This window comes from Plecotus auritus (genome assembly GCF_963455305.1).
Source record: "Plecotus auritus genome assembly, chromosome: 5".
In the NCBI taxonomy this organism is placed as follows: Eukaryota; Metazoa; Chordata; class Mammalia; order Chiroptera; family Vespertilionidae; genus Plecotus; species Plecotus auritus.
The window spans coordinates 169002274-169028851 of NC_137776.1; the positions used below are offsets into that span (position 1 = coordinate 169002274).

The window sequence follows — 26578 nt, forward strand, 5'->3', positions numbered from 1 at the left end:
AAGGAATGAGGAAGAGTGAAGAAATAAAATGGGATCAGTGTGGTCAAGCTGCTAAAGGCTGAGGCATAAGGAAACGATTCTATTCTTGCTAACTAGCCTGGGAACTTAAACTTTTCAGTTGTGCATCCATGCCTGGATATACATGAACTCCATAGATAATCATCTGAGCAACTCACTTAATAAACCAGACCTGGAAGATTACCATCTTGGGTCAATCCAGAGGCTAAAAATGCAGGACTGACTTTTCTTTAAAAAATGTGCTTTTTACTTGAAAAACTTCTAAGCTTTTTTTTTTTTTTTTTTTAATTGATGGGGGCGGGGGGCGGGGGGCGGGGAAGAGGAAGAGAGAGAGATAACATTTTCAGACCGGACTTAACTGGAAACCTGGGTATGTGCCCCAGGGCAAAACTCGGTATTGCGCTTAGCTGTGTTTCAGGTTTTCAAACCTAAACACTTGAATAAAAATTTATTTTAGCAAAGCCTCCTGATTCATTTGCGTCCAGTTGACAGGAAGTAATGTGTTTTTTTGTGTGCATTAGAGTCAGAAACAGTACCATACATTTTATATTCACTTATCTGAATTTGACAACAGTTACTATCCTCATTTTACAGACTGGGAAAACAATTTCCAGGGAGATTAAAAAATTTGCCCCATCGCACACAGCTTACTTTGCAATGCCTGCTAAACATACTCAACTAACAGGGATAATTACTGCTCCCCCACCTTAATTTAGACCCCCTGCCCAACATTTCTTTCATGACACCTGTTTCATCTCTGAGTTTATTTATTTATTTTTAAAATATATTTTATTGATTTTTTTACAGAGAGGAAGGGACAGGGATAGAGAGTTAGAAACATCGCTGAGAGAGAAACATCCATCAGCTGCCTCCTGCACACCCCCTACTGGGGATGTGCCCGCAACCAAGGTACATGCCCTTGACCGGAATCGAACCCAGGACCCTTCAGTCCGCAGGCCGACGCTCTATCCACTGAGCCAAACCGGTTTCGGCCTCTGAGTTTATTGATAACTAAAAATAATTAGGACCATCTACCTCTAGGAGCCCAAACAGGGTGAAAATTTTAAAATGCTGCTGTTTGGTGTAATCTATTTTTCCCATGTCTCTTATTTTTGACTGGAAGATCTTATTGTTGTCAGTATAGCTATTACTACTGGGAAGATAAGGATTGACTGGGAGACCAAAGGGGCTTTTTTTTAGGGTGCTGGTCATGTTGTTTATTGATCTAAATATGTTACATGGATGTATTCAGTTTGTGAAAATTCATCAACTTCTAAATTTATCTGCATCTTTTAGTATGTATAATTTTTTTAAAAAGTAAAAAAACCCCACAAGAATGCCCCCACTAAACTATTGTGCCTCCTAGGTAGGTACATGGCATTGTGCTAATGCTGTGAAGAGCATTAAAGAAACAGAGATTAGTGGTTGCCGAGGGCTGGGAGAGGGAAATATGGGGAGTTAACTGCTTGATTGGTAAGGGATTTTATTTTGGATCGATGAAAATGTTTTGGAACTAGATAAAAAGTGGTTGCACAACATTGTAAATGTGCTATATGCCACTGAATTGCTCATTTGAAAATGGTTCATTTTATGTTCTGTGAATTTCAATTAAAAAAAAATTGGTGCCCTGGCCAGTGTGGCTCAGTTGGTTAGAGTGTCTTCCTGTGCATGGAAGGATTGAGGGTTCAATTCCTGGTCAGGGCACATACCCAGGTTGCAGGTTCAATCCCTGGTTGGGGTGAGTACGGGAGGCAACCGATTGATGTGTCTCTCTCACATTAATGTTTCCCTCTCTCTCTCTCTCTCTCTCTCTCTCTCTCTCTCTCTCTCTCTTCCTTTCTCTAAAATCAATTAAAAACAAAACAAAGCCCATATCCCCGGGTGAGGATTAAAAAAATAAAGAAAATTGGTTCACCAAATGCAATGTAGTATTTTGGTTTGGATCCTGGAACAGAAAAAGAATGTTAGTGGAAAAACGGATGAAATACAAACTAGTTTGGCCAATTTAATTGGACCTCTCTGTACTCTGCAACTTTTCTGTAAATATAAAAAATAGATTAGGCTGCAAAAGTAATTTTGCATGGGTAAGGATGGTAACCCTCTCACCCTCCAAATTCAGATCAGAATCTCTACGCATGAAGGCCTATGGTTAAAAAAAAGAGAGCCCGGTTGGCATGGCTCAGTGGTTGAGGGTAGACCTATGAACGAGGAGGTCAAATTTCAATTCCGAGTTGGGGTACATGCCTGGGGATTGTGGGCTTGATCCCCAGTGTGGGGCAGGAGGCAGCCAATCAATGGTTCTCTCTCATTGATGTTTCTATCGTTTTCCCTTTCGCTTCCTCTCTGAAAATTGGGGAAAAAAAAAAAAGAGAGAGAGAGAGAGAGAGAGAAACATTACCTTAGCCTAGTAAGGAATATTCAAAATCTAGATACCATTACAGGAATGAGAGAGATGAGAAAAACTGGATTACCTCAAGTATTCTTCCCAGTTCTTAAATTCTAGTTTTAAGTCATAGTCCCTACTCTCAGGAAACATGACTTTTCTTAGGTAAAGTTTGGTAAGAACTAAAGCCAGGTGGAAGTGGGGTTCTTTTGGGGATTCATTCTTGGCTGCGGCCTTCTGTTGGAGTAGAAGCAGATTAGAATAGATGGTAAGGTGAGCCTTCTTTAAGTAGGCTATGAAATAACATTTCAGTATGGATTTAATAGGAAACATCAAGAGACAGTAATAGCAATGTTGAGCCACTTGGCAAGCAGTACACAGGGGAAGCTAGGGGAAGCTGAGACAAGGCAGGAAACTGAACTCACAGGAAGTTACAGGAGTCCAGATGGGACTTGAGGGCTTAGCCAAGTGGTGCTCATGGGAATTAATAAATGATATTTCTGCTGTGGAGAAGGAAAAAAACCCACACACTGGATCTAATGATTTTTGGGGTTGTAGCTTTGTGAAATGTTATTTATAAATTCATGATTTGAGAAAGCTATGTAGATTTAGGTAATACAACACCAGACACACAGCACTCAATAAACGTTTTGGTTTGGAGTTGTTAAGCATCTATTATGTAAAGCAGTGGTTCCCAACCTTTTTTTGGCCATGCCCCACCTAAGCATCTCTAAAATCCTGATGCCCTCCCCCTGTGACATATAATTCTTATTATTCAAAAAGTGAACTCCTATTCATGTGGAGGAAGCCTAAAAGGTCATTCACTTGGTCTAAACAAGCTTCCAAAGAACATGGCATCCATGAAAGAAAAATAAAAGAACGAAAGGACAGTTGAAGTACTGCTAAGAAATTGTAAAAAAAAATAGTAACATGAAGTGATATCAAAAATAGCAAATAAAGTTTCAAAACAAATAAGAGAACTGAAATGCATAAATGTCACAATATATATTTATATACTGTATATGAGGCCCCTAGAACCATAAGAAATGCAAAAAAGTCACTGTTATTAACTCATTCTCAAATTGCCCCCCTTAAAAAAAAATCAAATTTCCCCCCTGTGGGGCATGCCCCACGTTGGGAACCACTGATGTAAAGGGTGTCCAGCAGAGCCATGGAAAGCTCTTGCGGTGGCTGAAGAGCAGCTCCCTGGCCTGTGAACGAGCAGCATCTGCTGGTCATCCAAGGCAAGGAAGCGTCCCATATTTACAAAGGTCTGGCCCAGTCCACAGCCCCAAAACTGTGTAACGCATGATCAGTGGGTATTCCCCAAAAGCACACTACAAACAAGCAGGATGAAACAGGAGTCATCACATGTAACAAGAGTGTTCTTTATTTGTACAAAGCATTATAATCTCAACATTCTTCACTCATTTATCAACAAATTTTTCACTGTTTTAATTTAACAAATTAACAGTGTCAAACTACACTTCACTACCTGTCAGCTGCCTTAGAGACAAGCAAAAAAGTGCTTGGAGCACTAAATGGAAAGAGAGAGAAAAGTCTCCCCAAACCTAAGAAAGGTCAACAGAGGTACTTCAGAAGCAGTTAAAAGGGGGTGGGGAGAGAGGCTGAGACAGGGGTGGGAGAGGATTAGATTCCTGAGCACCATCAGATTTCCTTTAAATTTCAGAGGTTTACAAAACCACTTTTGAAAGACACGAGATTAAAAAACAGAAAGAAAAAACACACACAAAAATAAAGACAAAAGAAAAGAGAGAAATAAAAGATATGAGATTAGGTTACCCAAGTTTCTGGACTGGCAGAGGGAGAAGAGGGAGAAAATGGGGATGGGGAGCAGAGGAGAGGCAGGGAGTGAGACGCACAGAAGGAGAAAGTTGTGCCTAGAAGAAATAAAGTTTGGAACTTGTCATGAATTGGGAGAATGAAAAGCTGTAGTCACAAGTCTGGGAGATGGACTACAAGAAGAGAAAGCCTGGGATTTTATACCTTCCAGGAGGTGACAACAGATTCTCAAGTTGTGCAGTGGCAGACAGTGAGGTGCATCGAAGACTAAACCATCTATCTGTTTTGTAAGAGCAAGACATTGGCAAAGTTGCTTGACTAATTCCACTCTATACTGAGGACTTAACAAGCCTATGTGCAGAGGGCAGCCACCTAACAGGTCAAATGTCTACAGGCAAGACAGAAGGGCCCCAAGCCAAGTGGGTTGGCAGAAACCAAAATTAATGTTACTGTCAAGTGAAGAGACCACAGATTTCATTGTTCTTCCACAGCCTTTTAGCCGTTTCCTAAAACTAAGCCACTGTGATCACTGTGATAAGCCAGTATTGCCAAATACTGTACAAACAGGCTGACCATGATCTAAGCCCCAATTTTTCCTGAGCCTTGACTGCCTCCTGTGATCTGGAACCCAGGTGGCATGGAAGTTACTATTTTTTGGTGGGGGTGGGAGGGAACTGGAAATCAAAAACTGCCTAATCATATACACAAGTAAATGAGATCATATTGGCTGATTAAATGATCAGTTCAGAATCCCTCTTGCCAAAAAAAGTCATAGCCTTCAGACTGATTAAGCAAAACAGGACTCTGCTACTCAGATGCTCTGAGTCTGGGAAGCGCTGGTTTTGCTACTTCTAGCCAGATTTCATTTTTGATCTTCTCGGCTCTTTTGACTGCTCTGCCGGTAGGAAAAGGCGTCACATAAACCTAGACTGCATTTCAGAGTGGTACCTTCCACGGTGCCAGTCTCCTCACCCCATTCAGTTGTCCACTTCCTCCTCTTCGTTCTGTTCTTCTTCTTCCAGCCTTTCCTCATCTTCATCATTGTCCTCATCTCTACTCTTGTCTTGCTCTTCTGAATCTGTTTTTCTGTCTTTGTCCTTCTTCTTCTGCTCCGAGGCTTCCTTTTTGCCTTTCTGCTCCCTCCGATAAGCTGTGAGGAGGAAGGAGGGGGTTAGGAGGCAGGGCTGAGCCACCGGACTGCAGCAGCTCATTTCACTGGGAAAGTGTAGCTGGGAAAGCTGGGGCACAGAGGAAACATAACCTGTCGAGAATGACAAAACAGACCTCAGGCAGTGCTAACTGACCTGTTTCTGAGTCACATCCCACACTTGCCTCCTGGGCTTAAAGGGACCCAAGCTGAGAAAGATATAGGACCAGGTGAGCAGGTCACATAGGACAAGCATCTACTTGGCTGAGGAAATAAAAAGGTCATTACCTTCCAGAGCTTCCTTTAACGGGGTAACGAAGCGCTGAAACTCCATTTCCTCCATGGCCGAGAGCACATCACTGGCATTCAGTGTCTTGCGTTTCCCCTTCATCGCGAAGTTGTTGGCACTGAAACATGGAAAGAAGAAAGATTAGAGGCTGTCAGACCCTCTATTGCCGACTGTGGATGTGGAAAAAGGAGCACCCAGAGGTGGAATGGGAATGCCCACATCTTTGATGCACGGATTTTTGTGATAAGGTAACTCTACCCTCCCCACTCCCCCTCTGCCCGGTCCCACTTCCCTGTAAAAAAGAGTTAAAGCAAAGTTATTCTGTTTCATTTGTTTCATAATTTGCAAAAATTGGGTGAGGGTTGTGAACCTTCCTCCACGAGGTAGGGACACAGTTACTGGGGTTTGTGGGTTCCCAGCCACGAACTCCGAGGGGTCCTCTTAGCGCTTCCCTTATGCCACAGTCCCAGCTAAGTTCTGGCTAGCTCTGCCCGCCTTACCAGGATGTGGCGTACAGCACGAAGACGCTGGCGGCGCGGGAGATGGCGCTCCGGGCCTCCTTGGAGATGTTGACACCGTCCGGGAGCTGTGAGAAGGGCAGGGGTGAGCCAAGCTGCCTGTTCAGGTCCGGCTTCCCCCACTGCCCGCTCGCCCGCCCCTGGCCCGTCCGTCAGTAGCTGCTCACCGCCTCCTTGATGATCCTGGTAATAACGGCATTGGGCAGGTTCAGGTCCTCGGGCCTCTCCGCCATTGCCGCCACCAGGGCCGGACCTGCGCCTCAGGCCTCCTCTTCAGGCAGCTTCAGCGTCTGGACTTCCCGCGTCGCCCCGATCTGACCCAAGGAGGCTTCCGTCCCGCCCCACGTTGCCGGTTGTGTCCCATACTGCCTCGCGCGCTATGGCCTCCTCCTCCTCCTCCAGCCCCGCCTCCGCCTCTATTGGCCGGAGCGCCCGACGTTCCAGGCCGCTATGGTTTCGGCCCTCCTGGTTCCCGTTCGGCCCCCACCGACACCCGGTGTCCTTTCTCAAGCTCATCTGTCTGCTTTACGTCACCACCACGTCTGGAGCTTTCTCACCAAATTAAGTTGGGCTCACTGGGGCTTCCGTTTCTTCCCCATAGTGCTGTGCGCTGCTGCCCGGCGAGGCGTGGCGCGTTGCCTGGGGAACGAAGAAGGCAACTGAGGCAGCGAGGCGGGGCCTGGTGGGAGGGACTTACAACCGCCTCCCGGCCCCGCTAGGACCTACGTCTTCCCGGAGGGCTTCAGCCTCCCGGCCGGGGCGTCTGCTTGGATTCCTCTCAACCACGGCCCCGACCCGAGGCCGGATTCTCCCACTTCCCTTTTTCAGAAAGAAGCGGGGAATCCTTTTTCAACTGTTACCGGAGCTGATGTCTGTCCGTAATAATTACACCCCCTTCCTCCCAACTTGGTAATAATAGTATTAAAGATAACTGTTACCTAGAATTTTCGAACGCAAATTACTTTGCCCGCATAAGCGCCAATACCATAGAGATGGACATGACCAGATGTCGGGACTCAATTCGAGATGGTCAGGTAATGAAAGGGCGGCAAGCCGATTGTAAGAATAATGCAACGTCACATTGCCATTCAAAAACAAACCCTCTTAAAATTGTATATATATTTTTTAGTTCATAAAATTGTTCGTCGAGCATCTTTCCCAGTCAAAAACATCACCATAGCTTTACAATGGCTTTTTAAGTTGTATCATATTACGTACTTAGAAATTATCCTCACTGCCACTCAGTACTAATGCTTCTTGAAACGTTTCATGTCACCCTTTGGTTTGCCTGCTTTTGATAGTGAGTACAGAGAAATATTTCTCTATTATGAGAAGAGCTGCAGCAATTTGAAAACGGCAAATGAAACGGCTTCAATGAGAAGCTGTAGGGCCTGGTGGGAAAACTTGGATAGAACAAACTTGGTTTAAAGATGTCAGGATGCTCAGCTTCAGTCAATGGCTGTCCTGTTAGAATTGGGCCCGCGTTGTCAGATATTTTGATCTCTAAAATGAGCCAGTAATCTGGACATTATGGACTATTTCCATTTAAAATAATGGCTCAAAGTACAGGCTAAACAAAACAAGTTATAGGCCAGGTGCAGTCTTTGGCCAATATTTTGTTATCTTTGGTCTAAAAAGTCTTTTAGAATAGGGACTTTGTTACTGTTCTCCATGCTTATAACAGGTTCCCTTACATATTTGGTAGTCAATAAATGTGTTGAATAAAGGAAAGTGTCTCCTTACAAAATTATTATGGATCAAGTGGTAGTGATTGCATAAGACAAATCTAGAGAGAGATGATAATATTCATTGAGCACCTATTACCACATGTAAAAGTACATTTTCTCATTTAATGCTTCTACAGTCCTACTTAGGGATTTCCCCTCCCCTACTTTATATGAGGAAACAGGCTAAAAGAGGTTAAATCACTTGCCCAGGACCATACAGACAGTAAATGAAAAGCCAATGGCTTCTGATGCAAGTTTAAGTTTACTGATTTGCTGTTTGAGCAAACCCATTAATTTTCAGTGCATATTTTAGCTGCCTGTATGAGAATTGGATCATATTGAAAAATGAAGCATGTCTTCAAAGTTTTGAGCCACCTAAAGCACTTCTGTATCTATATTTTTAATTTGATAAGGCTTTTTGGAGACAGTGATATCTTTTTCCTAGTGATTAATAAAGGGGAAAACGGAAGGATGCTGATATTTATTCTGAACTCTCTGCCAGACCTTTTAAAACCCATTAACTCATTTTTGTAATGACCCTGTGAAATAGGCTTGTCCTCATTTTGCAAATGAGGAAATTGAAGCTCAGATTAATCAATCTTTTATAAGTGAACTAGTGGCCCGGTATACGAAATGAGTGCATGCGGGAGGGGGGGGGGGTGTCCCTCAGCCCGGCCTGCACCCTCTCCAATCTGGGACCCCTCGAGGGATGTACGACTGCTGGTTAGGGATCGGGCCTAAACCAGCAGTTGGACATCCCTCTTGCAATCCGGAACCTCTGGCTCCTAACTGCTCACCTGCCTGCCTGACTTATTGCTCCTAACCACTCTGCCTGCCAGCCTGCTCACCCTCAACTCCCCCCACCCCCACACCGGCCTGCTTGCCCCCAACTGCCCTCCCCTGCTGGCCTGATCGCCTCTAACCGCCTCTGCCTTGGCCCCACCACCATGGCTTTGTCCGAAGGATGTCCCTAAGGTCTCCCAGTCTAATTAGCATATTACCCTTTTATTAGTATAGATTAGGAGACCTTCTGAAGTCAGTCTGCTCCCAAACTCTTGCTACTTTACTTCACACTATATATTTTCATACTTATTTGTTACCCAAGTCTTATCCTATGACCACCATTTACCTGTAAGAGTTCAGTAGAAATATTTGATACTTTGAGTCCATATTAAGATCTGGCTAGTGTGTAATACTAATTATGTGGTTGTTTCTCCAGAGGGCTAGAAAGCTACAAGGTTGACTTTTATCCTAAACCATTTATAACTATGGACTTGCCAGATGAGAGCCAGTGGGATGAAACCACTTGCAACTTGGCTGCTTGTCAGCATCCACAATGCTGGGCTACTATCCGCCGCATTGAGAGGGGCCACCCTCGACTCCTGGGCTCATCCTGCAAAACTTCTCTGGATGTTAACGGTGAATTAGTCAGCCCGTCTCCTCCCTTATAAGATCTTTGGACTATTTCTGTTTGGCTCCCTTTTAACATATCACATGTTTTCATCTTGTTTGCTTTCTCAGACAAACTCCCAGTGCTCACCATTGTAAACCTCTCAGATTCCTGCTTCCAGTCCAGGAGACGTCCTCATAGTCATTTACCAGGACTTACCTTCACTAAACCTCACTCTTCATTGTCTCAGCGTTCAAAGTTTAACTCCAAATTTCAAGGCAGGTAAATTATCATGGAGTCCACCTTTAAGAGCTTGCTATCTCAGAATTCTGGGTTGACTTCCTTTACCCTTGTCGAAGATTTTGAGAAAGCTGGGTTTAAAATAAAACCCCAGTTCAGCTAAAGAAGTGGTAAATAAGCAGTGGGAAATGAAAACAAAGCATTCTTTAATATATATATATATATATATATATATATATATATATTCTTTTTACAAATTTTTTTAGAGAGGAAGGGAGAGGGGGGAGAGAGATAGAAACATCAATGATGAGAGAGGATCATTGACTAGCTGCCTCCTGCATGCCCCACACTGAGAATCGAGCCCACAACCTGGGCATGTGCCCTGACCGGGAATTGAACCCTGACTGGTTCATAAGTCTACACTTAACCACTGAGCAATGCCAGCTAGGAAAAAACAAAGCATTCTTATTTGTGTTCTAGGAATTGGTTAAAATGGGTAGTTTGCTAGGGTGCCACATACAGAGTACCACAGACTGAGTGGCTTAAACAACAGAAATTTATCTTCTCAACACTCTAGAGCAGGGGTCCTCAAACTTTTTAAACAGGGGGCCAGTTCACTGTCCCTCAGACCGTTGGAGGGCTGGACTATAGATTAAAAAAAAAACTATGAATAAATTCCTATGCGCACTGCGGGCCCGGGACGAGTCAGCTGCTAAACAGGACAGGCAGCGGCACCCGGCGGGCCAGATAAATGTCCTCGGCGGGCCGCATGTGGCCCACGGGCCGTAGTTTGAGGACCCCTGCTCTAGAGGCTAGGAGTTCAAGATTAAGGTGTTGGCAGAACTGCTTTCTTCTTAGCCCTTTCTTCTTGGCTATAGATGGCCATCTTCTCCCTATGTTTTAACATGGTCTTCCCTGTGTGTGTGTCTGTTTCCTAATATCTTCTTCCTATAACCACACCAGTCATATTGGATGTGGGCCCATCTATATCACCTCATTTTACCTTAATTATCTTTTTAAAGACCCTGTCTCCAAATACATTCAAAATCTGAGGTACAAATGAATTTTGGGGGACACAATTCAGCCCATATCATTAACCTCTGTGGGTCATCAGAAAACTGTTCACACATACTTTTATTTTTAGGTATGAAATTATAAGCTCCTGAAGGAAGAAGCAATGGCTTTTCCTTATGAATATCTTACAAAGTTTAGGTACTTAAATAGTGCTTGCTGATTTATGAAGTTAAGGGAAAGGTATCTGGAAAACTTAGAAACTTAGATTTTTAAAATGTGAAGACACTGTTGCCTGGAATCAAAGCACTAGTGCCCTTGTAGTGATTTCTTGTCTCCTGTTTGATTTAAGCAGCTCTTGATTTTTCTTAGGCTGAAGGTAGTATAGAAAAGGATAGGGCTACTTTCAGGTTCTCTAGGACTCAAACCCTGGGAAAACAGCAGCTTCTCCCAGTCAAGGCAAAGCCTGTGGCATCATTTGTTTAGTCACTCATTAAGTTCACAGATAAATCATAGTGGGGTCTACTTTCCTGGGCACCGGGGATACGGTGTTTGAATAGATAAGGACCTTCAGCCTAGTTGAGGAGGCAAAGAACCATAGATTGTGGTGAATGTGGTAAGAAGAGTGCCCCCTAGGTGTGTGGAAGCACACATGAAAGATTCCTAACCAAGGGCACTGCCCTCTGATAGGCAGCACCTGGGTTTAGACCTGAAATTAGAGCAGTTTAGTGAAGTGGGGATTTTAGTTAGGAGGACAGGAAGAGAGTTCTAGACTACAGAAACAGCACATGTAAAATCCAGAAGGCAAGGGGAAATTTAGGTATCAGGAAAAAAAATTCAGTGTGTTTGGAACATAGAGCAGAAATGGGAGATGGTCAATGGGGGAGTGGGAGTAAAAAGCAGGGGCCTATATTATGTAGGACTTTATAAGTCAGGCAAAGTAGTTGGGTCTTTATCTTATATTTTATATTTACTCATTTATACATTTAACATGTTAAAAAATAAAGTAGCAAGTGATGTGAAAATGTAAGAGGATAGTATTTTTTATTGTATAAAATATACGTGACTTTAACTATTTTTAAGTGTACAATTCAGTAGTATTAAGTACATTCACCGTACTGTACAACTATAACCATTATCCATTTCTAGAACGTTTTCATCATCTCAGACAGGAACTCTCTACTCATTTCCTCCTCCTTCCAGCTCCTGATAATCTGTATTATATTTTCTGTCTATGAATTTACCTATTCTGGGTACCTCATATAAGCGGAATCATACAATATTTGTCCTTTTGTGTCTGGCTTATTTATTTAGCACAGTGGTCGGCAAACTCATTAGTCAACAGAGCCAAATATCAACAGTACAACGATTGAAATTTCTTTTAAGAGCCAAATTTTTTAAACTTAAACTTCTTCTAATGCCACTTCTTCAAGATAGATTCGCCCAGGCCATAGTATTTTATGAAAGAGCCACATTCAAGGGGCCAAAGAGCCGCATGTGGCTCACAAACCGCAGTTTGCCGACCAGGATCTAGCACAATGTTTTCAAGGTTTATCTGTGTTATAGCATATGTCAAAATTTCATTCCTTTAAAAAATATTCTTTTGTGTGTATGTACCACATTTTTTTTATTTAACATGTTTTTGGACATATATACCAAAGGTATTTAATACACTTTATTAATGGTGATGTAACTACCTATAGCTGGAGAGAGAGGAGCATAGGCTATGCATTCAGTTTGATCCAACAAATGGTTGTAAAATGTTTGCAATGTTCAATGTCTGTTTGGGAGCGGCTCCAAGGAAAAACAAACAAAACTTAAGGAGATGGCGAGATCCTACGTTCATCCAGTAAGTATTCAGTCCAAGGCTTTCTGTACCTAAGTAGAAGGCTTTTCCTCATAGCATTAATTTTATCATCCCAAGAAGTCTTTTGTGCCTCTGTCTCATGTTCATAAACTCTCATTTTCAGGCCTCACAAGGATTTACCTGACAAAGATTTGATCAACTATACTAATAGATCTCCCAAAGGAAGTCACAAATTGAAAAAGGTACTTCCTCTGCATCTTTCTTCACGAATGAGAATAAAATATTTTCCTTCTTTAGCATTGTTCCTTGGGATGACTGCAATCTGAATAATGATGATGATCATGATAACTATCTAACGTTGGGCCCTTACTATATACTAGGCTCTGTGCTAATGGCTTTACATGCTATACTGCTTCCAGAAATTCCAGATACAAGTGTGTTTGATTTGTGGCAGTTTGGCATAGGTGAGAATTTTGTCTTTATCCTACATAGAATGTGTTTAGTTGCTAAGTAGACACTGTCATCTCATAATACAAGGGTATTAGGGTGCTGGAATGGCAAACCTAAATTGGGCCTTAAGATCATCTACTCTGATGACTTTCAGACATTTTTAGCTATGTCCTATAGTAAGAAATACATTTTACAACAAAAATATGATGGAACAAGCCTTACCCTTGATAAGGGTGATGTACTCTGATATTTTCTGTCCTATTCTATTTCATCTTTAAACAATGTAGGCTGCAATTCACTCAAGTTTGATTAGATGACCTATGAATTAGTTGCAATTACAGTTTGAAGAGTATTACTATGGTGTATCTCATATATTTTACAGTTGAGGAAACTGAGACCCAGATAGGAAGTGATTTGCTAAAGCACATAGCTAGGTAGAGGCAGAACTAAATTAGAGTTTAGGAAGAGAATCCCTTTTACTTATCTACAATAAGAGAGATTTGCTATTCTTTGCAGTCCTATTGATGCCCCCCCCTTTTTTATGAGATACTTCACTTTTCAGTGTCATGTGGTGGAGAGTGTAAGGAACTAAGAGAGGGGGGATAGGTTTGAATGGATGAATGAACAAAGCACTTACCTCTTTGACCACTTCAGAACAACAGGGTTAGATTAAATTAGTTTTTAATTAATTGTTTGAATAGATAATACATGTATATGGTTCTAAATCCAAAGGGCAGGAAAGGGTTTACAGTACAAAGAAGTGTCCCCTGTCCCTCTGAGCCAATCAGTTGATTTTCATGGGGACAACCTTACTTTGAACCACCCCCTTTTTCCTACTAGGAATATGGACTAGATGACTTACAAGGTTTCCTTGAGCATCATCAGTGTTCTAGTATCTTAAGTAGCTAAATGTGAAAAGAGTTAAGACTTTCACTTTTATATAGATGCCTATAATAATAGACAGGCTTTAAAAGTAGAAAACTTGCTCTGTCCCTGTCATTTCCTTCCCTGCTCCCACATTGTATTATAATATCTCCAGAGAACCTAAGTCCTTGGAGTGGAATGGCCAGAATGAGTAGTGTTCCTTTAGGTAAGCCCCAAGGTACCTTCCTATGGGATGGGGTTGGGAGTTGCTAAATGCCACCCTCATGTCACAGGGAAGTAGGGGACATTATTCACTTACAAATATGCACTCTTCCAGGACCTGTACTGATACCTGGTTTCTTGGAATATTATAAAGATGTTTTTGGGATTGGAGCACTGTATTTATTATCTTGTGAACCACTGTATCCTTTTGGTTAATATGATAATTTAGTCCTTGGTCTTATACTGAGTACCATCAGGAGCTGGTGTCTTCAAACCATACATAGGCTTTATATTTTTCTCTTAGCTCCCAGTGCTAAATTTGAATGAGACACAAATTCCGTGCCCTCAAGATGTTAGCAATATGGTTGTAGTCTGGATCCCAAAAGAACCAGGGGCAAATGTGAGGTGAGTATCATTTCTAGAACTTAGGGGGTCTTCAACTCTTATATTCTACAAAGCCCTGCTGTTCTCTGCAGGCCTCCTTTCTGTGATCTTTTTAGCAACCTTCATGCAAGTAGCAGGAGACCAAGCAGAGAAGGTCATAGTCTCTTACATCTGCCTCTTGCTACACTGAAATTCTATTTTAATGCAGTTTGAGATTCGTGTCCTGGGATTTCTCTGCGTCAAATTCTAGGTGGCAGTAAATAGCATACAAGATAGGGCCCAATGTATTTGTGAGGTTTGATTAAGAAACAAATGCTTGCCCTGGTTAGTATGACTCAGTTGGTTCCATACACGAAAAGATGGAGGTTTCAGTTCCCAATTAGGGTCCATACCCAGGTTGCAGGTTTGATTCCAGGTTGGGGCACATACGAAAGGCAACCAATCTATGTTTCTCTCTCACATCAATGTTTTTCTCTCCTCTCTTCTCCTTCCATCCCCTCCCCTGCACTCCCATCCCCTCCTCTCCTCTCCAAAATCAATGGAAAGCATATCCTCAGGTGAGGATTAAAAAAAAAAGAGAGAAATTCTTTCTGAGTATTAGTTATTCTTACAGCTATCAGCAACTAGTGAAAAAGTTTTCAGCGAAGCACATGAATCTTTGGTCTCAACTTCAAGGCCTACCATATAAAACTTATGTACAAAGCTGAGCATGACAAAGATTACTTGGCAAAGGCCTGAAGCCTTGCTAATATTGAAATCTTTGGAAGAAAGTGTGTTTTTTTCATGACTGTTGAGGCTTTCAGATTCTTGTTAAGTGATTGTTTAGAGATGATAAAACTTAAGAATTTCTTTTAATTTCATTTTCTTTTTTAAAAATCGATCCTGTAAATGCTTCTTTACATATGCATTCTTTGTGTGTGTATACTAGTATATGGTGTAAACAAATAAAAAAACCTAAGGGCTCATATCCTTTTATATAAAAGAAGCTCAGATGTAGGTGGGCCAGGGTTAGTATGTCAGGTCCATGAGGTAATCAGAAACCAGAGTTCCTTCTAGCTTTCTGGGTCATCATCCTCATCCATGGCTTCCATCTTCTAAGAGGCTGCATGGGGGATTTTAAGGTCTATGTGATGGCTAGGGATCCAGTCATTATATCCATGTTTCAGGTAAAAAGGAGGAGGAAGACAGCAGAGCAAAAATACTTGAGCACCTCCTCATGCTAAGCAGTGAGAATTTAGTGGAGAACCAGATGGATTTGGTCCCTGTCCTTCTGCAGTCTTATGGGGTGGGCATTCAGACATAAACATCACCAACTCTAGGCATATAATTGCTCATTGGATTAATGCTGTAAAAGTAAATAACTGAATTGTGTGAGAGAATGGTGGGGAACCTAATTTAGATGTGAGGGTGGAGGTATTTTTTTAGCAGTCCCTGGGCTCCTAATGACCATCTTTGAATACTGAATAGACTATAGAAATCTTTATAGTCATCATTCACAAATATCCTTGGTGCTCTTGTTTAAGATGTCTACAAATACGTTTTGGTTATTCTTATTTCAAGTCCAGCTGAGCAGTATGTTGCTCACAGCCAGGATGGAAAGAAGAAAAGAAAGACATCTACAGTGGTAAGCTTGAAGTTTTGGCTAAAGCTTTATGATATTACTCTGTAGAGTTCATTTCCTTTCAGATATCTTCCCGCTTCCCCTGTTCTCTCTTTAAATGAATAAAAATTTGTAAAAGAAAAGCTTAAGAAATAACTACCAAATCATTTTGTATCAGAGACTCATTTCCCATACCTCCTCCCTGTAGAAAGGTGGAGAGTACCTTGAAGAGATGTTAGGAGCAACTGCTGGGTATTCAGGGGCCTAGGAGGTATAATGGGTCTGGGCTTGCACTTCTAATTCTACCATTTATTAGGTGAAGGTAGCCTTGAAAAGTCACAGAGCTAGAAGGTTGCTATGTCCATGAGAATAATGCCTTGGTCCCTTTTGTTTGTGCTGAATCCCGGCCCTATCCCTGTGCCTACACATAGTTTGCCAATAAATATTTGTTCGGTTTGTTCAGTGAATAAGCGAATAACCATTTTGGGGAAAAAACAAACAAAACAACTAATCCCCAAATGATCTGAATTCAGTAATAGGGTTGGGGAGCCAGAGAGGGAAGAATGCGGTGGCCCTCATAGTGCAGATTGGGGAGGGGGTTGCTGCTGGGCGAGGTGTGCTAACAGGAGTTTCATGTGCCGGGGTTGTGTTGGGAGGCTGGGAGGTAGGTGGGAAGGAGTGGCACTGACAGAGTGCGTCAGGGAGTTCTTTCCATTGTCTCTCTTCCAGTCACCTGAGGTTCTCTCTGGAAAGCAGAACAGAGAAACAAAGTTGAGCACTCCAGGGATAATTGTGCCTCCCCCATCCCCAGTACACTTTTCTGAGCAACTAAATTCAGAATTCCTACCTTTCTTGAACCAATTTGACACATTACCTCAGGACCTACTGAAGGAGTAAGTATGCTGGAAGCCTGTGGGAGAGCCCGAGCACCTGCTTTTCTTGAAGCTGTGAAGGGTCTCAAGCAGTGTGCTCTTTCTGAGTAGGGAGGGGAGAAAACCATCACCCTACCTGTTCACTGCATTCTTAGACTTACCGGTATGCAGTGGTAACAGTACTCACCACCATTTATCAAGGACTTACCGTTTGCCAGGCCCTGTGCTAAGTAAGCACATTACATATATTCTCTCATTTAACCCCCCACTGGAGGTAGACCCAATTACTCTTCTCTTTATAGATGAGCTATGGATAAATGGGAGGCAGAATGGAAAACTTACTGGCTTTGTGAATTTTTTGTACTTTATTTAGCCTCTTTAAGCTTCATTTTCCTCATTTGCAAAATGGGGACAATAACACTTGTCCTTAGGGTGTTGTGAAGATTCACTGGTATAAGATGCTTGAGCCTGACAAAGTGTAAACACTTCATCCATATAGTTATAATGATCATAGCTACATCTGAAAGCTGTTAGTGAATGAGTACCTGTTGGTACAGACCATTCAAACCCAAAGTGGACATTTCTTCAAATTTGGAGCCCTTTTCATGTTTCACCTCAGCCACAGTCTCCAAGAAAAGCTGTTGCTGATTGCCTGGCTGTCTCTGTGCCCTTCAGTCTTTTGTTAGATGAAGGGAAAAGGTCGCCTTGTCTGGAGACGAAGACACAATTGGCCCCGAGGAAAAAGAAACCTCTGACAAAGAGCCGACCTGAGAGCGCCATTTCTGGTCAGATGTTTTTGTCTGTGCACCGCCTCACCCTGCAAGTAAGAGTTAGGGAGCCTCAGAGCAAGATGTCTACATGCAAATCCAAACTCATCCATCTACAAGGCTGGAACAGTTGACTTTTGTTTTCTGTTTTCTCTTCTATCCTTCCACTCTGGACCCAAGCCCCAAAGAAGGGCTGGGCTCTATATAGGTGAAAGCAAATGTATGGGGAGGGGTGTGAGAAGAGCAATGTTCTTTATTTCTTCTGCACTTCGTTTTCTGTACCTTTCTCCTCTCCAGAGCCCCTGGCACAATGCTGCACACACCAGGTTCTCAAAAACTTCATGATGATTAGACAGATAAATGAATTTGGGGAATCCATTTGGGGAAAGACCTACGTTTTCCTTTTTCTCTCCAGAGACCATCATTGAAATATCCTGAACATTTGAAGAAATTATATTATAACCTGAACATAGAAGATAGGTTTTCTAGTGCTGCCAGATCTCCAGGTACCATTCCTCCTCAGCCCACAATTCTCATATTTGTTCTTAGTCCAAATTCAGTTATGTTTGTGGCCAGTCATACAGGGTCACATGTAGAACTCAGGAAACTGCAATTTCAAGAAGCAGCCCCTCCCCTCCCCCCGCCCCCGGCCTTGGCTTGGTCCTGACCAGGGAGAGGGAGTTGCCATTGTAAATCAGGGCACAGCAAGCAGCCCAGGGGAAGGGTGGAAGCTTTCAGGGAGAAGAGGATTGAGCTGGTTCTCTGACCTCCAGGTCTTTGGAAGCAGCAGCAGAGGCAGCAGCAGAGGAAGTTGAAGACACCTACTAAGAAACCGGTAGAGTGGCAGTGAGGGGCCACCTAGGACTTGCTGGGACTGCAATAAGTGGGTGCAGCCTGGAACGGGCAGGGATGTATTAGAGGCAGGATTCTCCCTGTTCTCTGTCTGGTTGTAGAACTTTGTAGATACAAAGTTCCTATTTGGTTGTGGATATTAACTTCCTTCTTTTAGACTCTTTTTGAAAAGTTTTCTTCACTTCTAAAAGTTCTAATTCAGTTCTTCCTCATGTGGGTTTCAGGAGGCTAAAAAGAAATCCAAGAATGATCCAGGGAGCCAGAGCACTTCGCATAAATCTCTAGGTACTGTGGGTATGCACGTTACAATAAGGAGAATATGGGTTGAGAGTGACAGATCCCAGGATAAAGCTGAGGGCAGGAAAAGCTGAATGTGTTTGTTATTTGGGAACCTGCCTTTGGCTTGGCTGTCACTCTTCCATCAAATATTTACTAAGCAAGTAAGCTGGGTCAGGTGTCTGCTTCACATGGGATTTGAGCGAGGACCATGAGCATGAGTCAGAGCCATCTCTCAGGTCCTACTTTAGAAAAGGCAGAGTGGTTTGAGGATGATGAGCAAGCCCACATTACTGAAGAGAAGACCTCTGAGGGTCAACTGGTTGATGAAGCAGAGATCCGGGGCCCTCACTGAAGCCCCAAGAAAGTTCTACCACAAGTTAGTCTCTGCAGCCTCAGGTTGAGATCAACATATTATCTAACCCATCTAGAAGGCAGTTAGCAGATTCTTTTTTAAAAAAATATATTTTATTGATTTTTTACAGAGGAAGGGAGAGGGATAGATAGTTAGAAACATCGATAAGAGAGAAACATCGATCAGCTGCCTCCTGCACAACCCCTACTGGGGATGTGTCTGTAACCAAGGTACATGCCCTTGACCAGAATCAAACCTGGGACCCTTCAGTCTGCAGGCCTACGCTCTATCCACTGAGCCAAACCGGTAAGGGCAGTTAGCAGATTCTTGACAGGTGATCTTTCTCCTCTAGTGTTCATGCTGGTGATAGAATACGTATCTCATCTATTTTGGATTTTTTATGTCTGAACCTGAAAGATATACTTACCCCTGTTCCTCTGACATTTCTCAGCTTGAGTGCGAATGGGAAGAAAAGAGGGAGGAAGAATCCCCCTAAACCTGGACACTACCAACTGCAATGCGAAAATAATTGTCTAACCATTAGTTTGCTCTCCAACTCTGGGGCACTGGGAGGGCTCAGGTGAGGTATTTACTGGAAAGAATCAATGCATTTCAGGACTAGCTGGGGATAAAGCAGATGCAAAAGAATTGTGGAACTAGAGCTTTATTTTTTTTTGGGGTGGGGGTGCGTGTTTCATTTTCAAAAGCCAATATGGGTACATTAGGTATGGTGCAGGAAGGTCAGAGGAGTATTCATAAACTGAAAAGGTAGAGTTAGGGACCCTTTTGCTGCTATGCTGTGCAGATAGCTGACCCTTAGGTTTCTTGGAGGAATCCTGGGTCTTTCAACACTCACTTTACCTTAATCTCTACTTCTGTAATAGCTGTGGGCAGTCACAGGTAAACAGAATCACAGACAGAACTCAGGAAGCCTAACTCCCTGTTAGCTGCCTCTAAGGTCCTGTCTTGTCCTGGAGAGGGAGTCACTTGTAGACTAGGGGTTCAACCAGAGGCCCAACAATAGGATATGAAATACAAAAAAGAAGAGAAATGAGCTGTCGTTGTGGTCACTAGGTCACAGAACTCTACCAGGCTGGGAAAGTGACAACAATCAGCAGCCGCAGATGGAGAATGGCCCCATCCTGAGACAGGTGAGAGTGTCTGAGCGCTTTTCTGCTAGGACCCTGTTTCAATTCTCTGCTGTTTAACAAACCACCCCAAAGCTGAAACCTTAGTCATTTGTTATTTCTCATGATTCTGTGGGTTGACTAGATAGTTTGTGTAGTCTTGCTTGATGTCACTCATGGAGCCACATTCAGCCGGAGTCTGGGCTGGGACTGTTGACCAAATTGCCTTGGTTTTCGTAATGAGTTCTCTACATGTAGCTAGTTTGGGCTTCTTGACAGCATAATAATCTCATGCGAGTACTTGCTTAAGGGATGGACCTGGAACTGGATCAGTGTCATACTGCAACATTTTATTGGTCAAAAAACCACAAGTCTAGCCCAGATTAAAGAGGAGAGGAAATAAAGATGGAAGGAACAGTATGTGCATACAGGAATGGGAGGAATTGTTGGCAGACACCTTTGGAGGCAATCTACCCTTAGCTGACAACTGGAAATGGGTAAAAGTAGATTCTGGCTTCATCTGGTTAGCCTGGAGGGCAAAGAACATGTGATGCAAGCTTCTCTAGTCTCAGGAGGTGGGATTTTGTCTTGTTTTAGGTGTTAATTTTTCTAAAAAAAGCATCATTTAGAAAAAAATCATTTGTTTCTTAAAGTTCCAAGTTTTCTCATACTTACTCCAATGAATTTCAGGATTCCACAGAGAGACCACAAATGGGCTATGCTGAGAACAACCTGGATTCCTTCTCCAGTAAGCAGAGTGAGTTACTAGCATGGAGGAACCTTAGGAAGTGTCTGAGGACAGGGAGAGTTGAACCTGTGTTGACCAGGATGGTTCACATCCCAGGATGACACAGTCCTCATCCTTCAGAAGGGTCCTGAGGACACCCAAGTCCTTCCTTTTCTGTCCTCCATTTGTCACAGCTAATTGGGAGAAGGCTACAGATATAATTAGTGGCTGGTTCTTCTTTTAGATCCTGAATTACCCAAGACAGAATCCACTAACAAGGACTTTGGTACTCAGATGGAGGAAGTGCCAGTAGCCCAAGAAGAGACCCCCAAGGACCTTCCATCCAGTATATCTAGAGCAAGTTGTAACCCTGAGATCAAAATACGGAGGATTTTTCAGTCCGCTGATTATGAGGCTGAGGAGAACTAACTCTCTGGGTTGCAGAGTAAAGTGTCTCCGGAGACATAGGTAGAAGGTGTCACTGGGGCAGCCTTATTCTACAGCAGGATGCTTAGAAATCCGAGGACTGTGACCTTGGACATAGGGCTGAAAGGAGTGGGGACTTCTCCTTGGGGCCTTTACCAGGGCCTGAGCTTAGGGATTCTGTGTTCTTCATTTACCTTTACTTGCCTCTAAAATAAGTGAGGAAGAAAGAGCTTCACTCCTTTTAAACTTGGATTGTTTCTCTTCCATTAGGACCAGAATAATTTCATAATTAAACATAGCTGCTGCTTAATCAAAAGACTCATTCTCTGTTTCTGGGACAGGGAGAAATATTTCTTGGTACTTTTTCTGGGTCACTTTATCTCCTCTCTGAAGTTCTGAAAGATTTCCAGTTGTAGGAAGAGTTTGACCTGAGGGAACCCCTGCTCTGCTCCTAGTTTTTCCTGTCAGTCTCTGGAAATGGACTCTTTTGAGGATGGCATCCACAAAATTATCCAATGATATTTGTTTTGTTATGTGTAATATTCCTTTGTATGTGTACAGGACTCATTAACCAGAAAGAGTCTGAAAGCTCCAGTTTCTAAGTTACTGAATCTGCAGGAACGTTTCTCTGATGCTCATAAAAACTCAGAATTTCAGAGTCTCAGGATTGCTTGAACTTGATTTTTGCAAAGAGGTTTTTCATATTTTTATCTTTAAACTTTTTAATATGGAAACATTTCTAGGAGTCTGAAAAGAAAACCAATCGACTCTTGCCTTTGAAGGCAGGTGTTGCAATAGTGCACTCCTGTGGACATTCTGAGAACAGCACCCTAAGGATCAAGGCACCTTGTTTCAATGCCTCCATTTTTTTTTCTGTCTGGGTCTCATTGCAGAAATCTTGGACAATTCTCCAACAGGGGTTCTTAAAAGGAGAGGGGTTTTAAGACACCCATTTGCTGAAGGCTATGCTAAGGCCATCTCTACAGGCGAATAATCTAATTTCTTTCCATGTCCTTCTCTATTAAAAATATAAATGCCCTCCCTACTCTAGAATCTTCCTTTTCTGCCTCCATTGGGTAAGAAGAATCCTCTGACTTTGGCTCCCAGGAGAACATCTTTTCTGAAATTCCCAATTGTGCTCTACCTTCCAGGAGGGGGAGAGGATCAGGGTGAGTGGGTAGGATGCATGGGGGAAGCCTGCTTATAAAATGGCTTTTGGAAACTGGACCTGCTCTGACCCGTGTCTAAATTGGTTCCAATAAACATTCACATTCCCTGAGCTGTTTGCAGGACATTCCTATGTAATCACAAATACATCCATGTGGGCATGTATACCTGTGCAGCCTCAAGCTGGTCTCTGCAAATACACGGGCACAAGCAGTCAAATATGGAAATGTGGACCCAGTACATGCATTCACCCCTAAGTAAGCAGACAGCATAACCATAGACCCACAGACTCAGATCATCACACACATGATCAGATGGTCAACTGCAAACACGAAATATCCCTGAGGTCAGAGGGTGACGATCATTCACATACCCCTGTTCGAGGAAGCTCAGAGCACCATGACAGCTACTGCGACCTGTCATGCACATTCATGCTTTCAATGACCACTTAGGCTGTTAAACACTCTCCCCATGCTGATTCATGCATACTAGTCATGCCCGATCCCCTCACGGGTCACAAAATCACATCTTTGTGCAAAGCCTTGGGGGCCCACAGCCTTGCACCTTCATGCACATGGCTACCCTTACATTGGCTCATGATGGATCACAACAGAGAAGTGCCACCCTAGAGGAGGCACACCCGTATGCACACAGTCCTTTCCCCTCAAAGGCATCATTGTACAGTGATGGTATTACACAATCGCAGCCTCACACAAACAGCACACGCTCTCACACTCACACGTATGACTCCTGCTCTCAGCCAGACAGAGGAAGACAGATCTGCAGAGTCTCCAGCCTGGCCCCTGGTTCCAAGTGTACTCAGTGGCCTTTCCACATCACAGGAGGTGACAGCAGCAGGGGGCAGGTGTAGCCTGTCACTGGAGGGTCCAAGGAGGGGAGTTATTGGCCACACTTATAGGTTTGAGGACTTGGCAAGCACCTTAACTTCTGTGCAGAGGCAACATCCCCTTCCTCTGGCCTTAACCCCTAGGTCAGGAGGCAGCTGGGCTATTATCTTCTTCTCTAGGGCCCAGTTTGATGGGGGAGAGGGTAGTTGGTGCTGCTTACAACTCAGGAGACATTTAAGAGACCAATGCATGGTGAGGCTGATGCTCCTCAAGTCTTGTGAAGTCCAGAGAGAGTGTCAGACTGACTCCTTATGAGGTCTAGAGTGAGTGTCAGGCTTAACCCTAGTCAGTGGTTCCCAACCTTTTTTTGGCCATGCCCCACCCCCCCAGCATCTCTAAAATCCTAATGCTCCCCAAACCCCTGTGACATATAAAGCTCATTATTCAGAAAGTGAACTATTCACATAGAGGAAGTCTAAAAGGCCATTCACTTGGTCTAAACAAGCTTCCAAAGAACATGGCATCCATGAAAGGGAAAAATAAAAGAACAAAAGGACAGTTGAAGTACTGAGGAAGAAATCACTAAAAAGTTTTTAAAAAATAATATGAAGTGATATGAAAAATTAGCAAATAAGTTTCAAAACATAACAGAGAACTGAAATGCATAAATATGTCACAATATACATTTATATACTGTTTGTGAGGCCCCTAGAACCATAAGAAATGTAAAAAATTCACTGTTAATAACTCATTCTTAAATTGCCCCCCTTAAAAATCAAATTGCCTGCCACGGGGGGCATATGCCCCATGTTGGGAACCACCGCCCTAAGTAGAGGGACTGGAACCCAGGGTCTATAGCAGTAGCTTCTGGGGCCAACCCTCCTGTCCCTCAGCTTTTGCTGACTTATAGGAAGTGTAGGAATGTGGGAAGGATTGTGCCTCTGGTGACAGTGGCAATGTGTATGACTGTGACTATGACTGTGACTGTGTGTGTGTGTGACTGTTACTGTGTCTATGACTATGACTATGTATGTGACTGTGTCTGTGACTGTAAAATTGTATACTTGGTGTAGAGAGAGTGATCATGTCACTACAACCAAATATATCCATGAGCTTGAGCAAGTGTCTACGTGTGCAGCTGTGTCTGTGTGGGTGGCTGTCCCTATGAGAGTATTTCTCTGTGCATGAGTATTTCTGACAGGGGTCTGGGTCTGTGTTGGAGAGGGTGTTGCTGTGTGTGCACTGTGGCATAAGGGAATGTGCCTGTGTGTAGCATTGTGAGTGGGAACGGCTTTGCCTGACACAGTGTCAGAACAAGCGTGAAGGCTGATTTTGAACATAAGAACTTCCTTTTTTTTCTTTATTGATTAAGATATTACATGTGTGTCCTTATCCCCCCATTGCCCTCCCACCCCCCACTCATGCCCTCAACCCCCTGGTATCTGTGTCCATTGGTTAGGCTTATATGCATGCATACAAGTCCTTTGGTTAATCTCTCCCCCTTACCCTCACCCTCCCCTAACTTCCCTCTGAGGTTTGATGGTCTGATTGATGCTTCTCTGTCTCTGGATCTGTTTTTGTTCATCAGTTTATGTTGTTTATTATATTCCACAAATGCGTGAGATAATGTGGTATTTATCTTTCTCTGACTGGCTTATATCGCTTAGCATAATGCTCTCCAGTTCCATCCATGCTGTTGCAAATGGTAAGAAAAATGGAACTCCCATTTGACCCACTGATCCCACTTCTAGGAATATATCCCAAGAAACTAGAAACACCAATCAGAAAGGATATATGCACCCCTATGTTCATAGCAGCACAGTTTACCATAGCTAAGATTTGGAAACAGCCTAAGTGCCCATCAGCAGATGAGTGGATTAAAAAACTGTGGTACATCTACACGGAATACTACGCTGCAGTAAAAAAGAAGGAATTCTTACCATATGAACTTTCCACGGTTCCCTATTGGCTTCTGAATAAAGTCCAAAATCAACTACTTGATATCCAACCCGTGTGTCGTCCTCCCATTCCCAGATCCTCCATCCTCAAACTTCCTTCCATCCACTTCTTTCCCTCTCAGGCAGTTAAGTGGGTTTCCCTAGTCTGCTGCGCAAGCTGAGTTCATCTGACCTCCATGCCCTTGTGTGTATTGTTCTTCATTCATGGAATGCCTCTTCCCCAAAGCCCACGCACACTACAGGGGCAAGTACCCCAAATAAGACTCCCATCTTCCCCACCCAAACTGCTTTTGTCTTTATTGCCTGTCTTAGTAAGTGGTGTTCAAGGAGGTTTACATGGGAAATCCTTATCAGAATTAGCCTCATCTCAGTTACAATCTGGAGAACTGAACAGGGGACCAGGCAGGAGCTGACATCTGGCTCGGGCCATGCTCCACGTCCCCTTGGAAATGCCTGCCGTAACTCCCAGGGTCCATCCTGTCCCGCATGGAAGGGCTTCCCAGGCAGAATGCAGGGCCTTGGGCCATTTGTATGTAACTGACTCAGAAAGACAATCTGTCAAAATTGTGAACTCGGGGGGATGAAAGACGCAAGAGCAGTGGGTCTGAAAGGTCCAATGTGGCCTCAGGCTTGGGGCACTGTAGTTATCTTTGCCCAAGAAGTCAGTGTTGTGGCATTCCCTCTCCCAACCCCATCTCTGCCTCTGGATGTTGTCATCCTCACACTTGCAGTTTACCCTCCCTGAGCACATGCGAATGTAAGCATGCTCATAACGCTGAAACTGAAATCCACTGGGAACCAACTCCCACCCTAACCTTGAAGAAACATGAACCATTATCCATAATTGTACATAATTCTTGAGTTAAGACTCCAAACATGTCAATTTGACACCTAAAATGTTCTTTGTATGCCCAACTTTCATCTAGTTCTGAACTAGGGTGACCATCATAATAACTAGACTCTTGATTTAAATTTACCATAAACATTATCCACATGCCAACTTAAGCCTAATAGAACTAAACTGTAACTGAAATTTAATCTAGCAATAAAACTAAAACCTGAACCCCAATCTTAATTAGTCCTGTACTCTAACACTAACCATAAAATATTTCTAACAGGAACTCAGGTTTATCCAAACTGTGACTCCTAAATGTACCTCAAATCTACGATGAATTAAAATCAACCCAAATCCTAACGTTTTCACAATTTCAATCCAATCCTAAATTTTCCCAATTGCTTTTAAATTCTAAAGCTAACCCTGGCTCCACTCTAACCCCAACCCTAGTCATAGCCATAACCTCAACCCTAAAGCCTAACCCTATTCCAACTATACCCTTAGTTCTGATCCTG

General features: G+C 43.1%; 2 protein-coding genes across 2 annotated transcripts; one reads left to right on the plus strand and one right to left on the minus strand.

Annotated features, from left to right (window-relative positions):
* Positions 1 to 3766: 3766 nt before the first annotated feature.
* POLE3 (DNA polymerase epsilon 3, accessory subunit) lies at positions 3767 to 6819 on the minus strand. The gene is made up of 4 exons (XM_080667561.1): positions 6326 to 6819; positions 6141 to 6226; positions 5640 to 5758; positions 3767 to 5354 (listed from the first exon to the last, which is right to left on the minus strand). Exons 1-4 carry the CDS (start codon positions 6389 to 6391, stop codon positions 5182 to 5184), a joined length of 444 nt encoding a protein of 147 aa, XP_080523687.1. The 5' UTR covers positions 6392 to 6819; the 3' UTR covers positions 3767 to 5181.
* A 247-nt stretch (positions 6820 to 7066) lies between these two features.
* LOC308247848 (uncharacterized protein C9orf43) lies at positions 7067 to 18101 on the plus strand. Its single transcript, XM_080667576.1, has 8 exons — positions 7067 to 7192; positions 9105 to 9304; positions 9407 to 9557; positions 12497 to 12575; positions 14174 to 14274; positions 15814 to 15877; positions 16583 to 16746; positions 17908 to 18101. The coding sequence occupies exons 1-8, from the start codon at positions 7185 to 7187 to the stop codon at positions 17918 to 17920; spliced, it is 780 nt and encodes a 259-aa protein (XP_080523702.1). The 5' UTR covers positions 7067 to 7184; the 3' UTR covers positions 17921 to 18101.
* Positions 18102 to 26578: the final 8477 nt, after the last annotated feature.